We start from the raw sequence: 14006 nt of genomic DNA, 5'->3' as shown, positions 1-14006 counted from the left end.
GCCTCCAACCCACGCGTGCCAGGAGAGAGAGCACACAACAGCCTGGAGGTGGGAGACGATGCTCCGGCCTCCTCTTTGCACATCTCCCCCGCTGCTGCTCCTCCCCCTGGTCCCTGTACTGTGTATTGAATGTATACTAGTGTTTTCCTCCTCTTTTGAGGCGAGCAGCTAATTTCTCCCTGATCCTGGCTCTCTGCCAAAGATGGGTAACGGTATTCGTGATTTCATCAATACGCTGGGATTTTCACTCACCAAGGCCGTTCTGCCATCGGGGATGCTTCTCCACTTTTTGTCTGACAAATTCCCAGGCACTACTTAAATAAGGGTGCTATTTATAAAGACGTGGGCAGAGTGTAGGGAAGCCACAAAGGACGGCCTAGAACCTATGGCTAGTAACAGAGGGGCACAGTTTGCTGAGTCTTGGCCTTCAGGGGCAAGGGAGGGAACAGTGACTGGAACCCGGTGAGAGCTCTGTGTGAACAGGTTGCCCTGTAGAGCTGTGACTTTATGTTCCTGCACTGTACGTGGAGGGAGCCAGGGGAATAGAGACTACCTTCACTCTCCTCGTTCCTTCCATTCCCCTGCCAATGCCTCCCACTGGTGGTACCTCCTGGAACCCAACTGGAAGCAGAGGGCCGTGGTTGCGGTTCCTAGAAGTCAGCCTCCCGGGGAACAGAGCAGGGTGAAGGAGAGCACAGAGTGCGTGTGCACCTGGCAGGGCACATGGATGCTGTTCAGCCAAGTACTTATCAGTCAGTGTCATGGGGCTGAACAGTGTCCCTTCAAAATCTGTATGTTGAAGTCCTAACCCCCAGTAGCTCGGGATGTGACTGTATTTAGAGATAGTCTTTAAAGAAGTATTGAAGTTAAAATGCAGCCATTAGGTTGGGCTCAGGTCCAATATGACTGGTGTCATAAGAGCACACAGGCACATACAAAGGGAACACCATGCGAGGACACAGGGAGAAGGTGGCCGTCTGCAAACCAAGGAGAGAGGCCTCAGGAGAAACCCACCCTGCCAAGTTGATCTCGGGCTTCTAGCATCCAGAATAGTGCGAAAGTATCTTTCTGTGGCCTAAGCCACCCAGCCTGTGGTACTTTGTTGTGACTGCCCTAGCAAACTGATATAATCCACATGCTATTCAACATAGAAGTTCTCAGTTATGAATTTGCCAGTCTCCCCCACTGGATAGTCAGCTTGTCCAGGACTCAGCACAGGGCCAGGCAGGTGCTTAAGCGCTTGTGAGCTGGACGGGATCATTTAACAAGACAATGAAACAATAAGGCAATTTACGAAATATCATCAAAATGCTGCAGTCCCAGGTGGCAATCAGGACACAAGAGCAACAGCGATGCTGTAACTGCCATCAGACTTGTTACTTACCAGCTCTCATTTGGTCTTTGCAGAATGGTGGCTTCTACTCTTGCAGCAAACTACGCAGGTAGTGGATACTATTTAGCGGGCACATCTAGCGGGGTCGAGCAGGGTAGCGGAAGGAATACGGCCTTTTGGAGAGTTGACAAGTTCTATTTCCTTCTGTGTGAGATTTGTCAGGACGTTACCTATGGCATCAGGTAGCTGAACAATTGAATAGGACAAATCCAGATTGCTGCTGCAGTGCAAGGCATGAGTGCATCAGCCCCTTGCAGCCTTGAGAGGTCCTGGTGAGAAGACAGAGGCCTCTAATGTCCAGTTTGCCTGCCCCCGGCTGCCCCACAGCTTCCTCCTTTTCATGAATGAGTACTCCCTTGGGCACACACTTCCTGTTGCAGGGTCAGAGGGTTCCCAATTCATCCTGCTGTCACATCCCCAAGGTCTTCCTATCTACCCACCAACATTCCACTCTCTCAGTCACAGAGGCATTAAATAGGATGCTGAAGGGGAAACTGCAAAGTTTATTAATTCATTTTGAGAGAGAGTGTGTGCGTGTGCGCACGTGGGAGGAACAGAGAGACAGAGACAGAGAGGGAGAGATTCCCAAGCAGGTTCAGAGCTGTCAGCGCAGAGCCTGACAGACTCAGGGCTTGATCCCACGAACCATGAGATCATCACCTGAGCCAAAATCAAGAGTCAGAAGCCTAACCCACTGCGCCACCCAGATGCCTCAAGGAGGGGAAACCTGAAGGGCTCAGAAGAGGAAGTAACTTCCCTAAGAAGATCTAGAGGAGAAATTCCAATCTTGCAATTCCTCCCCCACTGAGGGTTTGGGTCCTTGGCTCTCCTCCCTGAATAAATTCTCCTAATTCTTTACCAGTGGTAACTGCAGTGGCCTAGGGGAGCAGGCCTGAGTGGGAGAAGGGAAGTGTGTCTGTGGTCTGGGCTGGCAGCTAGCTGGGACTTGGACAGAATTAGAAACTCGTTAGGAGGCCTGGGAAGACTATATTTAGTTGGGAGTATGTTTGCTCCACCTAGAGCAAAGCCTTCCAGACCTTCCTAAGATTGGGAGACTAGAGTCTCTACACCTGGCCCAGCAGCCAGCACTGTGCTCTCTCTTCCCTGTGCCACAGGGCCCTGCAGCAGCCATGAAACCCACCTCTCAGGTTAGCCCTGGGCCTCCAATCCCTCCTCTCCTGCGCCTGGGGCCAGTTTTGGCTGACCTCATAGGTCTACCAATCTCCAGCTTGAGACATAGCTAAGGAGGGTTGTGGGTTTCTGGAAAAGGTCCAGGCTGTGTGGGAAGGCTGGCTCTGTCAGTTAGGTGTCTGACAGGTTGCTTCACCTGCTATGGCCTCACTTTCTCATCTATAATAAGGCTAATAATAGCTACCTTCTGGTTAGGTGTGTGGATCCAAGACAATACAAACAAACAAACAGTAACTGCTCCTGAAACATTAGTTTCCTCCTCCTCACCAGCCTCCCATAGAGTGGGAGTGCTCTGGAATGACCTGCTGCTCTTTCTGGCTGACAAAGATGATAATGGGCCCGGGGGGATATTTTGTGTGTATGCAATTCAAAACATTGCACTGGATTAAAAAGTTCAAACACGAATAAAAACTCTACCGATCAAACTCTGAAGGAAATATAAAGAAAAAATGCTGTCTTCTCTGGCAGTCTCACTGGAGATAACCAAGGTTCACAGCCTTGTGGGCCTTCTACGTAGTTTCTATCTTCATAGAAACACAAACGCATGTACAGGTGTTTTCTTTTTTCTTTTAACAGGTTAGGATCCCACTAAAAGATGTTTCTCTGCAACTTCCCTTTTCATTTAACTCTAAGTCATGGGCATTCACAAGTTCATTGTTGACAGCTGCATAGGATTGCATGGGACACACGAACCATAATTTTCCATTTGATTTTTTTCCTCCACTGCAGTGACGATCCTTGCACAAACATCCTCATGAAAGAAATTGTGCTTTCATTTCTTTGGGGGTACTTTACCCGAAGCACGATTATTGGACCAATAAGTAACCCCGAGAGGCTACTTTTCCCAGATTTTTGGGTCTCCGTCTGGGAATTTGTTTCGTTCACTTTCGCTTTGCCAGCCCCACGGAGGAGCGAGCCCGCGACGCCTCCCGCGGAGAAAACACTAGTTGCCGGGCGCATCCCGAAGGGAGCAGATGCAGGAGGCACTCCAGGGCCTAAGGACTCACGGGGCGCGCTGCACAGCAGGGCACGGAGGACAGACGCTTGAGCTTTAGTGTGACCCCAGGCCAGTGCCTGCCCGTCCCAGTGTCACGCCAGGCCAGTGACTGCCCGTCCCGGCCTCGGTTTCCTTCTGCGGAGTCTGTGGCTCCAAGCAAGATAAGGCGCAGTTCGGGCCCAGCGCCAGCGTGACCTCTATCTGTGCCTTTACGTGTGTCCTGGCCGGGCTGGTTCCCCGGACGTAGGCTGCGCCTCCCTCCTTCCTCCCCCTCGTCTTCCCTCCGCGCCGCCCCACCTTCCAGACTGGGTGGCTCAGCAAGGCCAGAAAGGGTAAAGCAGTCACCAGCGTGAATCCCTCCTCGAGATCGGTCATTTATTGCTTCTGCCCGGCTCTGGCCGGCTTCCTTCCTTTCGTCTCGGCTATCGAGTGCTCGCGTCTGAATCTGGCCGGGAGCCGAGGGCCGCGCCAGTTCGGCCCATCCTTTGCTTCTGCCTGGCTCGGCTCTCCGGCTGGGGCTGCGGAGAGGGCGCCGCGATCCTCGGCTCGGCCAGCAGCCTACGCCCTCTTCGCCGCCGCGGGCGCTTCCGGTTCCGGTAGCCGCTGGCCGTGTGTATCCCAGGCGCCTGCCATGGCGGGGAGCCGGTTGCAGACGGTGGGGAGCGTTTTCTCGCGGTGTGTGCTCGGAGGCGGGGTGGGCTGGGGGCGCCTCCCCCGGGATGGGGGCTCTCGACCGGTCGCGCTTTTTCTGGGTGGGTGTGAGTAGGGCGAGGCATTCTCCAGAGTGCGGAGTGGGAGCCGGGTGATGCCCTCTCGTGCTGTCCGCCGTCTCTGAATAGGTGTACTTGACATCACTCCCCGAATGTACCTTTCTCGTTCAAGATTGCACCTCTCCCCCTGCCGGGGTGGAGGTCTCTGGGAAGAGGAGGGGAGGAAGATGCTGATGGGCCCAGCTGGAGCCTCTATTTTCCTTGACTGGACGGGGATGGGGGGAGGAGGCGTGGGACGCACCTGAGAAAATAGAAGGACTTAACCCCTGAGCGTTGTTAGGTTGGTTTTGGAAAATGGAAGTATCTTACCTGTAGGTGGGGAACACCCGTGCTGCGGCCTCCTTCCGGTTCTGTGTTTCGGACTCGCAATCCCACTGATGCCCCAGGCTGTGACTAGACTGATTCATGGGCTTAGACGGGCTGTTGTAACTGGCTGACCTTCGTTATTTTCCCTTCCTTAAGGACTCGGGACCTGCTTCGGGCTGGGGTGTTGAAGGAGAAGCCCCTCTGGTTTGACATATATAACGCTTTTCCTCCACTGAGAGAGCCGGTCTTCCGAAGGCCCCGCCTGAGATATGGCAAAGCCAAAGCTGCCATCCAGGACATCTTGTACCCCGAGGATCGGATTAGAGCGTGAGTGCAAAGCCCCCGTGGTGGACAGGAGGCAGCGCGATTTCAGAAGGAAAGGTTTGGCTAGCAGTCGGGTGACCTGCAGGAATTGAGTCAGGGCTTTCCCTGTGGAGAAAGTCTTGAATATCTAGCCTGGTGAGGGAACCAGTGCCCCTCCCACATGTGAGAGAAACAAGTTCTGGGCAGTAGAGTCTGGAGCTCAGCAACGGACTGATCATTGCAATTATAGCTGCCTGTTTCTGTGCATGGATTAACACTATGCTAAACCCTTAAAAACATTCTCTCATTTAGGCCTTACTTTAACCCTACAGTATTTTGTCTCCATTTTATTCATAGGACTATGGGGTTCAAGGAAGTGAGCTTGCTGAGAATTCAGTGGAAGAACTTTTTCCCTCAAATGTTGATGCCAGTTTTTAGTACCTAGAATTTGTAGGATTCTGCTTCTCTTAAATATTAAGATCAGAGATTGTACTTTAGTCAATTGAATATATACACCTTATTCTTATCTCTATTTCTGGTTATAAGAAAACAAAACTTATAAAGTCATTATATTCTCATTTGAGGTCCAGGCCCCTTTCTTTTGAGGAATCTCCTCTCTACCCCCCCTCCCTGCCCCCGACACTCCTTGAGGTAGTAAAACAAGTATGTTCTGCTCTACGAGGAAATTTTCAGAGTAGGACATGAGATCTTTGGGGGTATTAAATACTTTGACAGCACTTTTCTGCGCAGGCTCATTGCATACACTTGGAAGCATTTGGCAGTTTGCAAGGCCATATTGCAAATGCACATACCTTGAGCTAATAGTACTGTTATTATGAATCTATTCCAGACTTGCATAGTGTACTAAGAAATATTGATAAAGGTAATCATTGCAGCACTCTCTAGAGTAGCAAAGGATTGGAAACAGAAAAGTTCAGTGATTTGAAATGATCTTTAAGAACTATTAAGGAGGGGCGCCTGGGTGGCTCAGTCGGTTAAGCGTCCGACTTCGGCTCAGGTCATGATCTCGTGGTCTGTGGGTTCGAGCCCCGTGTCGGGCTCTGTGCTGACAGCTCAGAGCCTGGAGCCTGTTTCAGATTCTGTGTCTCCCTCTTTCTCTGACCCTCCCCTGTTCATGCTCTCTCTCTATCTCTGTCTCAAAAATAAATAAACGTTAAAAAAAAAAAAAAAAGAACTATTAAGGAGAAGAGGCAAAGGCTTAATTAAAGTTATTTGCTCTTAGCTTAGAATATGAATTGCCCCTTCTCATTCTGAGGTGGGATCCACCACTGACAACAGGAATTGAAATCTGGGGTTCTGTCTTCCATAGAATTTGTCCCTTTGTCCTCAAATGAATCACTTTAATTAAAATAACTTAGTGATCTTTGTCTTGCTCTCTCAGCTAGAAGAATTTTCTCCAAGACTCAGATTTGCCCTTGGATAGTTAAAAATATTGCATGGAGAAACTCCTTTTATTTCCTCTAGAAATACCTTTCCTGGTAAATACCTTTTTATTATGACTGGATATTTTAGTTGATGTCTTTGATAAAGATTATAACACCATAAACAAATTTAATATAGTTCAAGCCAGGGCAATAGAAATATTCTTCAATATTTGATTCTTTTTGGGCTGAACACAATGCCTAGTAAGACTCAAAATAAACTTGGTGAATGAAACAAAAACAAAAAAAAAAAGGAGAAGAGACAAGATGTACTAGAGTGTTTCCTGTCCTTTGGGTTAAATTACGCAGCTTGGAACAGGGAAGGATAGGTGTGCATATGCTTATATGTTAGGAGAATATTCTTGGATGAATGCAGAAGAAACAGATTGGTATTGATTCCTGGGAGGGTACTGGGGGTGGGAGGAGGTGAGCAGGAATGTCACTTTCACCGGCTACCTTTTTGTAACATTTGTTATATTTACCATATGCATTACTTTAAAAAAAAAAAAAAAAAAAAAAAGCTTCTGCTTAGCCTAGTAATTTTTCTTTACTTTGCTCTTGGCCGTGATCTGTAGTTGGAAATTTATATTGTGTTGTTTGTATTTTCTAGGAAATTTTATTCGGCCTATGGATCTGGTCAGAAAGCTTTTGATCTGTTCAATCCAAACTTCAAGTCTACCTGTCAACAGTAAGCCATCTTACAGGTCCTGTGTTGGTTGTTGTTGTTGTTTTTTTTTTTTTTTTGTAAGGAATTTAGGTCCCAGTGTGAGGAGTTTCATTGAATTCCACTTGAGGAAAAAGATGTTCCTTAGGCGGACCTGTTGAGCCGCTTGGTGTTGTGTACATCTTGATGACTCTCCATGCACAGACCTAAGATGTGACTGCTTGGAATTCCAGGTTTGTGGAGAAGTACATTGAGCTACAGAAGCTTGGAGAAACAGACGAAGAGAAATTGTTTGTGGAAACAGGAAAGGCTTTATTGGCAGAAGGTGTCATTTTAAGACGAGTAGGAGAAGCAAGGACTGTGAGTATTTTGTTATTAAAATTGTTGTTAGATTAACTGCCTGTTCGTTAGAGGTTAAAGGAAGGCTTGGTTTTCCTTCCCCAACCTTGGTTTATGTCCCTGAACACCGGGTCAAATACTGGTAGATTAAATATACTGAAACTTGAAAAAATGTATACACATACACACACACACACACACACGTATATACGCTGAAATTTTGTGATAATGACTGCTGCTTGGAACAAGTGAGTTGTCGTTAGGACTTTTGAAATTATGGTTCTGTAGAGATTTTTATCATGGGTATTGCTTGTTATAATAGAATCTGACCTGGAATATAAATGTTCCGTTTTTGACTCCGTGATAGAATGTGCTTAGTCATATAGCTTCAGCCAGTCAGTGGACTGAAAATGACAGCATCTGTGTGACATATTTCTGTCTGGTCTTTTAAGCAAAAGGCAGGTAGTCACGTTTCCTGGGAATCTGAATCTTCGGATGTGAAATCCCAAACAGTGTTGGAAAACAACAAGCCTCTGCCGGAAGCTCTACAGGGCCAGCATATGGAGCCGTCGGAGGAACAGTCGAAAGGTCTCTCACCTCCCTGACGAATGTGTATACTGACATCCAAACTGTATTCACTGGATGAATGTTGAACTGTTTTTAACAGTGGAACTGTGTAAATGTTTCTTGATCTCTAAGGCATTATGTTTGCCTTCATTCAGTTCCTATTTCTAGGTTGTCATAAAACTCAGTTTCATGGTTTGAATGAACTTTTATGTTAGGATGGTATTAAATAAAGAATTCCCTGGCTGCTTATAAAGTAAATTTACTTTAAAATTGTAAATAGCATAAGGAAACTTTTGTAAGTATTGTTTGAATGAGACTCGTTCTGAGTAGGTTTGCTTGGATTTCTGTGTTAACGTGTGGGTTGGCTCTATTTGATCCTGTGGTGTCTTTTTTCCATCAGGCTTTTACTTGTGCATGTGGTATGTTCCCTGGGCCAACTGTTTCTGTCTGCAGATAATCTTTACATTTTGCTCTAGAACTATCTTGATCTTCAACTTGAGAGGCTAAGCTGACATGTGCTTTGTAGTAAGAGTGAGAATCTGTCACTGACGATGGACAAAGGTCAGAACCATAACTTTAATTTCATAGATTGAGTGTGCTGGAGACAGTTAGCATAGGCCTGAACATAGTAGTCTGCTCAGTAGAGATTTGAGTGAATAAGCGATTACATCCAGCTAAAGACTGAACTCAGAGGACCTCTCTGTAGATACCTGGATTGCCAAGAGGGGGCCAGCTAATTTAGATGCTGTTGTCCACCAGTGTTCACCTGCCTCCCTGGTGGTGTGATGTGCTTACATGACCTTGTCAACTGTTCTGCTTTCTTCATTTTCATATCTTTTACCGAACATGTGAAATATTCCTTTCAGTTTGTAGCCCTTTTATTTGTGATCAGGCCAGTGGTTTTCAGCTACTAGTAATAAGCTGCTTCATAACTTGTTTATTTTATGTTATTTTATTTATTGTTTTTTAATGTTTATTTTAGAGAGCGACAGACAGCATGAGTGTGGGAGGGGCAGAGAGAGGGAGACACAGAATCCAAAGCAGGCTCCAGGGTCTGAGCTGTCAGCACAGAACCCGACACAGGGCTCGAACCCACTGACTGGGAGCAGTTTTCAGCCACGCTGCATCCTCCTGCCACCTTTATCACTGTTTGGCAATTCCTCTTGTTTGGGAATGCTTTACTTTTATTTTATTTACTTGTTTATTTTTTAAGTGTATTTATTTTGAGGGGTGGGAGGGGCAGAGGGAGGGGCAGAGAGAGAATCCCAAGCAGGTTTCACTTTGCCAGTGCAAAGCCTGACACGGGGCTTGATCCCACAAACCGGGAGATTTTGACCTGAGCTGAAATCCAGAGTCAGATGCCTGACTGACGGAGCCACCCAGGCGCCCTGGGGATGCTTTACTTTTAGATGGGAAAGTAAATCTCATCCATTCAACAACCGTAGACAACCAGTGAGTGCCAGGCCTTGGGAGGAGGGCTTAAGCAGGTGGAAAAGATGATCGTGCTCTCAGAGGAACAGTTGGAGAGTCACTCATTATTTTTCTAAACCTTAGGTTTCTGGGGTTTAAAAGGCAGTTTCTTTGCCATAGTGATGAAAACATTTTTAGAAAGTTGTTGCATTTTTTTTTTTTTTCTATTTTAGAGAGAGAGAGTGAGCCGAGGAGAGGGGGCAGGGAGTGGGGGAGAGAGAATCTTAAGCAGGCTCCACACCTAGGGTGGAGCCTGACATGGGGCTTGATCCCACACTCCCTGGGATCATGACAGGAGCTGAAACCAAGAGTTGGACGCTCAACTGACTGAGCCACCCAGGAGCCCCTTCACGTACTTTTTTAAAAAAACTATACATGCACATGGTTCAAGATTTAAAGGTAAAAAGCTGGTCTCCTTTCCAAAACCTGTTCCCAGCCACCTATTTGCTCCCTCAAGGCCACCATCATCACCATTCCCTGTTCAGAAATATTTTGGGCATATGCATGGCGACACTATGCTTGCCATCCTGCACCTCATTTTCTCCCATCCTCTGTATGGATGCACAGTGATTTAGTGAGTGCCAAGGTGAACAAAAGTGGCTGTGTGTTTTCTTGTGCTGTAAACAGGCCAGTGTTGCTGTGGGTGCATTCTTAGCAGTGGTACTGCTGGACTCGAGAATAGCTCGTCTTTACTTCTGATACTGCCCTGCATGGAAACTGCTCAGTTCTGCTCCTGCCAGCAATATAGGGGGATGCCTGTATCCCCACGTCCTCACCAGTACATTCCAGTCTTGTTAAATCAGGCAAGGATTCTTCCGTGAGGACACCCTAAGCCTGATAGAAGGTAAAGAGACTAGCCCTTATGGCAAACTTCCTTTAGGTTGAATCTCAGTGGTCAACACGGTGAAAGTCGTGAAGTTTATCGGGGATTTCAGAGCTCTTCCCCACAGTTGTGGGGGCAAAAGCCACTGTCGGGTCCCTATAGGGATGTTTGGAGAGAATGGAAGTGTGACCTCATTCTTGCCTTAAAGAGCTTCAAATCCAGCTGGGAGACCAGAGTGACTTTGGAAGCCATAAGATGAACAGGAATCCTTTTAAATTATGATAGAAAATTACAGTAGAGCTGGGGGGAGGAGCCAGGTCTGGACCAGTTCAGGAATATGCACAGAGGGCCTTGCAAGGTGGGAGCAGTTGGAGAATGCATGCTGTCTCCTCTGCCAGGAGTGCCCTCCCTGCCACCACGGTCTTCAGAAACTGTACCTTCACTGCCATTTCCAAGTGATGTCTGCTCAGAAACGTTAGCTGATGTTCAAGTCAGATCTCAAGTCCCTTATGGAGTCCCTTCCAGGCCGCACTCATGCCCATCATTCAGTTGGCACACCTGGCCCGCTGTTTACAGTCCTTGCTTACCTGGTTGTCATTCCAGGGTTCCTCTTTCTTCCCTTCTCTAGCCCTTCCTCTCCCCTCCCTTCCCCTCCCCTCCCCTCCCCTCCCATTCCCTTTGTTTTCCTAGCAGTTTTTTCTTCTTTTAATGTATATTTATTTTTGAGAGAGAGAGAGAGCCCAAGCAGGTGCCATGCTGTCAGAGCAGAGCCCGATGCAGGGATAAATTCACAAACTGTGAGATCGTGACCTGAGTGGAAATCAAGAGTCAAATACTTGACCAACTGAGCCGCCCAGGAGCCCCAGGGTCCCTCTTCCCATCCAGAGTGTAAACGAGTGTGGAAATTCTTACTTGTACCCACTAAAGCATTAAACAGAGCTTTTCTAGAGCAGGCCCTCCATGTGGGTTTGCTGAACTCAAGCCAAGAAGGGTCCACGTCCAGGTTACAGTGCAGTTTACGAAGACAAGTTTGAAGATCCGGGACTAGCTCTGGTTCCTCCAGTTTTTGCTGGTGTGACCTCGTGCCTATCGTAGTCTCAGATTACAAAATAGGGGTAATGTTTGCCTCTTTGGCTTCTAGATCGTGTTGTGGAGATTGAGACAGACTGTAAAGCTCACCTGTAATATTACAGATGCTTTCATTACTCTTGAGGAGTAGTGGGAAAAGGTTTGAACAGATAGGCTGGGATCAGACCACGTGGCCCCAATAACTACTCAGAGTTGTTCCGTTGGCTGTAAGAAAGTTTGAGCAGGAGGTAATGTAGTGAAAGCAGCGTCAGGTGGAAGGAAGATTTGCTCAGATGTGATGCAAAGAATGGGATTGGCGGAGCGCGCAGGGAAGGGAGAGGGAGGGAAGAGGAGGCCCGTCAGACTTGGTCTCTGCAGCCATCCCAGTTGGAGGCGGGTTCCAAGGTCACAAACCCGAGTGACCAGAGGAATATGTGCCTCACTAACAGGCAGCAAGGTTGGGAAGAGGGTGGTCCTCAACACACTGAGTTAGGGGGTGATGCTGCATCATCCAAGTGGCAGATAGAGATGAGTTAGATGTCTGGGAGATGGGGAGGAAGTCCCTAGCAAAGGGTAAAGGTTGGAGGTGGGAGAATGAATGAGCTCTCCAAGGGGAGGATAGAGAGGTATGGGATGCTGGGGGCTGAACCAGGTGAATCCTCTTAATTAAAGGACAGAAGGGACAAAGCCAACAAAGGCAATAGGTCCCACATCTTCCATCGTCTACATAGCAAGACTTTAAAGTGGTTTTGGATTCATAAGGTTTTATAGAGTTCTTCATTTCCTTTTGTTCAGCAGGCCTGATTCTTGATCATGTGTCCTTAAAAGGCAAGCCCTAGTGGTTTTCTAATTTTGTGTAATATTTAGTGTCATGTTTTCTGATAATGAAAGTGGTTTTACAGAAAAATCAGTGCTCCCATAGGATTCCTGATTTTATTAAAATGATAGCCTTCCCTGTACGTAAATGGTGGCTTGCCACTTAAAACATCCTACAGCTTCCGTGGCTCAGTCAGTGAGGCTTCTGACTTCGGCTCAGGTCACGATCTCACCGTTTGTGAGTTCGAGCCCTGCATCAGGCTCTGTGCTGACACCTCAGAGCCCGGAGCCTGCTTCAGGTTCTGTTTCCGTCTCTCTGCCCCTCCCCTGCTCGTGCTGTCTCTTTCTCTGTCTCAAGGGTAAAAAAATAAAATAAAAACATAAAATCATTCAAGTGGAAGGGTAAGATTTTCTCTGAGCCTAGCACTTCTGCCCTTGGGAATCCAGACAGGCACACAGCTATGACCAAGTATGGCTCTGAACTGGGCTGTCAGTTTTCCTGACCGCCAGGGCACTAGGGCATATGACATGATGTGGCTCTGACAGGTGCTGGTACTGCCTCAGAGGCATGCGGAGCTGGGAATGAGGAAAGGTGAGTGTATGTGTGTGTGTGTGGGCCGGGGCATGCGATTATGACTTTGTTCTGGGTCTCCATGCTCCTGAGCTCTATTCCAGAACAGCCAAAAGGTAGAGGACTGACTGGCGGGGTTGGTCACGTGTTTTGAAGCTTGGCCGGTGCTCAGTGAGATGGATGCCTGAGCAAGTTCAGTGGGCCACTTGGGGTCACCTTGAGTGGTGGAGGAAGGGCACCTGCCTTCCCGTGGGCAAGACGGGAAATGGCTTCCGTGTCACTCCTAGGGTAGTGCTCCGTGGGGCATCTGGGTCTGTGACTGGGTGAGTCTGGTGCTGGAGCGGTTTCTGGGGAGATGCCAAACGCAACCGTTGTTTCCTGTTTTTGCTACAGCACTCAAATGAAAAGGTTGCTAGGGGAAGGCAAAGGAGGCGGCAAAGGTGAGTGCTACCTCTTCTCCAAGATGTCGCCAGCATTGACCTCTCCGGCCAGACGTATCACAGGAAGAGGACTTTTGCTGAATGGTAGCTGACAATGAAATTACGTTTTGGATATAGTTTTAGTCTCGATTGATGCTTTTCTTGGACTGGAAGTTAAATGTCAGTCACCTGACCTTCTAGTTGTTCCGTTCTTTTAATTAAAAGATGGTTCTAAGCAACATCCAGTAGTGGTCTATTTATTATTTATCAAGCATTTTCCTTCCAGCAGTTAGTGAAAGGTCAGTGGCTTCAACGGATGCTTTGTTTTTGGTGAGTAGCTTAGATGAAAAAGATATACAATCAATCTCTGCTCCCTCCTGTTTGCTCACGGGCAGGACACTGTTTAATAGTCATTGTGGCATTTAGATCGCAGCCCTCTGAAACATGCAGAAAAGTGCATGTGTATCCCTTGCCGCTGAACATTTCTCCAAAAGTAAACATCAGGTTGTGATTATGGTTAATAATGAGATATTGATTGTTTGAAAATGTCACCGCCAGGGACCATTGGCCCAAGAACCACTAGGTGGCGCTGCGCTCATGCTGCTCAGCCACAGTAATTTTACTACCTTGCCTCGGGGTACCTTGCCTTTCAAGGTTGGCGAGTGTCCTTGTAAAATACCGTTCTGGCTGAGATTTAGGAAGCCGAGGTCCTCGGGTGCCTGGGATAGGGTAGAGATGGGAGCAGAGAGGCCACAGGACAAATGACAAAAGCCTGCAGGGGGAAACCGACACTGCGCCATCATGGGAGCCGGAGAGGAGAGCGCTAACTGTGCGGAGCCCCTACAGACTGCTCAGATCAGTGTTTCC

General features: G+C 47.8%; 1 protein-coding gene across 2 annotated transcripts; it reads left to right on the top strand.

Moving 5' to 3' along the window:
• The first annotated feature begins 4151 nt into the window (after nt 1-4151).
• On the top strand, nt 4152-13378 carry MRPS23 (mitochondrial ribosomal protein S23). 2 transcript variants are annotated; one of them, XM_049636504.1, is made up of 6 exons: nt 4152-4256; nt 4814-4984; nt 7013-7090; nt 7300-7426; nt 7858-7993; nt 13114-13378. In XM_049636504.1, the coding sequence occupies exons 1-6, from the start codon at nt 4213-4215 to the stop codon at nt 13122-13124; spliced, it is 567 nt and encodes a 188-aa protein (XP_049492461.1). In that variant the 5' UTR covers nt 4152-4212; the 3' UTR covers nt 13125-13378. The 2 variants fall into 2 exon arrangements, with proteins under 2 accessions (XP_049492461.1, XP_049492459.1); XM_049636502.1 differs by having other exon boundaries at nt 4154-4256; nt 7858-10286.
• The last annotated feature ends 628 nt before the right edge of the window (nt 13379-14006 follow it).

The sequence above is a fragment of the Panthera uncia genome, chromosome E1 (assembly GCF_023721935.1).
Source record: "Panthera uncia isolate 11264 chromosome E1, Puncia_PCG_1.0, whole genome shotgun sequence".
Classification (NCBI taxonomy): Eukaryota; Metazoa; Chordata; class Mammalia; order Carnivora; family Felidae; genus Panthera; species Panthera uncia.
Note: the sequence above shows the minus strand (reverse complement) of the source record. Positions and strands in the feature narration are given on the sequence as shown.